The sequence below is a fragment of the Corylus avellana genome, chromosome 5 (genome assembly GCF_965113065.1).
Source record: "Corylus avellana chromosome 5, dhCorAvel1.hap1.2, whole genome shotgun sequence".
NCBI lineage: Eukaryota > Viridiplantae > Streptophyta > Magnoliopsida > Fagales > Betulaceae > Corylus > Corylus avellana.
The window spans coordinates 18006269-18009272 of NC_142494.1; the positions used below are offsets into that span (position 1 = coordinate 18006269).

Consider the following 3004-nt stretch of genomic DNA (forward strand, 5'->3'; position numbering starts at 1 on the left):
TGATATTAACATCATCATAGTTATATGAATCTACGAAATATTATTTCTCATCATGATAAGACTATGGTTTTCTTTTTCTGGTAAGTGTATCCATAAAACTTGAGAAAAGTACCCTTTGCTTTTCTTTTTCCAGTAAGTGTATCCATTAAACTTGAGAAAAGTACCCTTTGCCCAATCTCTGTGTTTGATAGGAGCGATGAATCATGATGTCTAATCATCATATAACAAACCCAATTTTACATACCAAAAAAGTGCATTTATAAATCATGCCATTGCAGGGATTAAGCCTATGTTGGAAGAGCAATCTCCATACTTAAATAAAACTAGGAATCAAAGTGTTGATGCTTTTCATTCTCCATTTTTTTTTCTGTTTTAAAAAATAAACAATCCAAATAGTTAACCATATTCTAAGTCAAAATATTAACAAAGGGAGCCAAATTTTATGTTTTCTAGGACATTTAACAAAGGTCTACATGTAAAATATTCAAATAAATCAAGCAATTACAAGGAATTAAGAATTCAATGACTACCACTCGAGTTTAGCACCTATAAAATCCCCTAAAACCTAAGCTCTACCTCCAAATAGAAAGGATCGTTTTTGTTTCTCTATGTTTTTTCCCCTTTTTCCAAATACACAGGAACAAGTTCAAAGAATTAACAACAAAAGTGAACAAGGACTAGTTCACTTGATGATGCTTCCACCTTCAAATATCTCCATGGTATATCATTATTAAACACAAACAAAATTCTCTGAACTCCTCCTCTTCCACAACATTTAAATGCAGCAAAAGCATGATGATCCCCATGCTCTCCCACCACTTGTTCCTGATCCAAATTATACTCATCGGATTCCATCACAGCAATTCAATCCGACGGCTGCCACGCCGAGGCGGTGAGCAGAGACAGATCCTTCCACCCTAATTTCAAGCACCCGTTCTCCTCCACCAGAGTATAACCCTTCCATGGGAACATCCCAAGCAACAAGCTGGCCTGGGCCGCCGGGTTCCCTCCAAGCGAGACGGGTTGGAACCCGACCCGCCTCAGCTCGTCCCCCCACCTCTCTACCTTCTCCTCTCCGGTTCTCTTGGGCCCACCCACAGCGACGATGTTCCTAATTTCGCACCCAAACAGCTGCTGCTCCACCATATGCCTCTCCACGCTGTCTCCATCCAATCCGTCCCCCAGCGCGTCGAACAACGCGCTGTAGTAATGCAAAGCCTCCACGAACCGCGCCAAGAACCCGCCCCCGTGGCTCAGATCCTGTTCCACCATCGTCATCACCCTCGGTCTCAACAAAGTCAACAATCTCAACGCTCCCAAATCGCTCCCCGTTATGTCGTACAGGCAGTGGTGCATCCAGTGCACCACGATCGCCTCGCTCGGCCTCACCCCGAGTTGACTCGGATCTTTCAGATTCCCGATTTTGCCCTCGAACGAGTGGAACTCGAAAGGCAACCCCAGCGAAGTAGCAAAGTCTGCAAGTCTCTTGCCGGTCGACTCCAACAACTCTGAGGAGGATCCGAACCCGGTGACCCGCATAGATCGGATCTTTCTACTTCGGGATGCCAGGATGTGGAACAATCCTGGCCATTGGAGGCCCTGCATTATGTCGAGATCGATGACGTGGACGTCCAGTTGGCCGTCCAAGGCTTGAAAAATGGCTTGGTTGGCAGTGAAGTGAGAGAATTTCACCAAGGGGCTGATGGAATTGTAAGATTGGAGAGCGAGGAAGATTCTCTGGGACTGGGTTAGGGTTAGGCTTTTGGAGCTCAGCGGTGTGTAGGTGCCCAAGCAGGAGGTGATCACCCGAGCCTGGAGTGCGTGCGCGAAGTACGCCCCCACGCGCTGAGGCGACGAGCCATACGGGGACGAGAGCTCCACAATTTCGGGAAGGAGATCGGTGGCGTCGTCGAGGTTCTCCGTAGCGACGCTCTCGGCGCACTGTAGCAGAAGCCCTAGGAGTCTCAGCCCGCTCGACTCGCTCCCCTCCGCTTCCTCGACAGCCTTCTCGCCGGAGACCGACGCCTCGTTCAAGAAAGTCCTCCGCTTCATCGTCGTCTCGTCGCCGGAGCTATCATCCCGGTCCACGCGCTTCGTCCTCATGGCGGAGCTATTGCTAGAGCTAGGATTAGGGTTAGAATTCGATATTGGAGATTGCGGAACCAAGCTTTGAAGCATGATCGATCAGAGATAGAAAAGAGATAGAGCGAGAGAGAGAGAGAGAAAGAGAGAATAAAAAGTTGAATAGCTTTCGGGGGGAAAGGGACAAAGGCTTGAGAGAAAAACAAGGGGAGTGACAACAGAGGAGTTTGCAGAGAGGGTGGGTTGTGTCAGAAAGCGGTGTTTGGGGAGAGAGAAAACGAGGGAAAGTGAGAGAGAAAGTGGGAGGCCGTGGACTGAGACAGACGGAAAAAGGCGAAGAACTTTTGAGCCGAGAAATGGGGGTCTCCTCTCCTATCCTATCCAATCCAAAAGCTAATCCTCATTACCTACTCCGCTCTTGCGTCCTTTCGTTAAGTCCGTTTGTTCGTTTCTTTGTTTGTTTTTGTGTTGTAAACAATTGTAGGGGTTGGTTTGATTAGACTCAATTAATTGGCTTCTTTGGATTCTTGGGAATAATCTAGAAGGAGGAGGAGGGGTTGTCTTGTCTTTGTTTTGTCTTTCGGATTTTGATGTTTTATTGTTTATGATTTAATTATTTCTCATGACACAACAATAGGGGACAGTTGGCAAGTTGTTGTCCAAAGAGTCTTTCCAACAGTTTAGACACTTTTTAAAAACCTAGGATAAAATTGTAATTTATTATTTAAAATCGTAATTTAGTCTTTTAAAATACAACTTTTCAAAAAAATACTCCCTTAACATTCTATTTTCTGAAATTTGATTTAAAATCATATTTTTTATTTATGAAATCGCAATACCAAACACACTCTAAAAACATGTTTGAGATTGCGTTTGAGGAGCCTAAAAGTGCTTTTAACTCTCAAAAAGTCAATTTGAAGAA

General features: G+C 44.9%; 1 protein-coding gene across 1 annotated transcript; it reads right to left on the reverse strand.

Moving 5' to 3' along the window:
* Nucleotides 1-501: 501 nt before the first annotated feature.
* Nucleotides 502-2647, reverse strand: LOC132181054 (GRAS family transcription factor). Its single transcript, XM_059594099.2, has one exon. The coding sequence runs from the start codon at nt 2176-2178 to the stop codon at nt 865-867; it is 1314 nt and encodes a 437-aa protein (XP_059450082.2). The 5' UTR covers nt 2179-2647; the 3' UTR covers nt 502-864.
* Between the last annotated feature and the right edge of the window lie 357 nt (nt 2648-3004).

What these genes read in the sequence shown, in the direction of transcription:
- LOC132181054 (XM_059594099.2), bottom strand. Translation starts at nt 2,178, where the DNA reads ATGCTTCAAAGCTTGGTTCCGCAATCTCCAATATCGAATTCTAACCCT.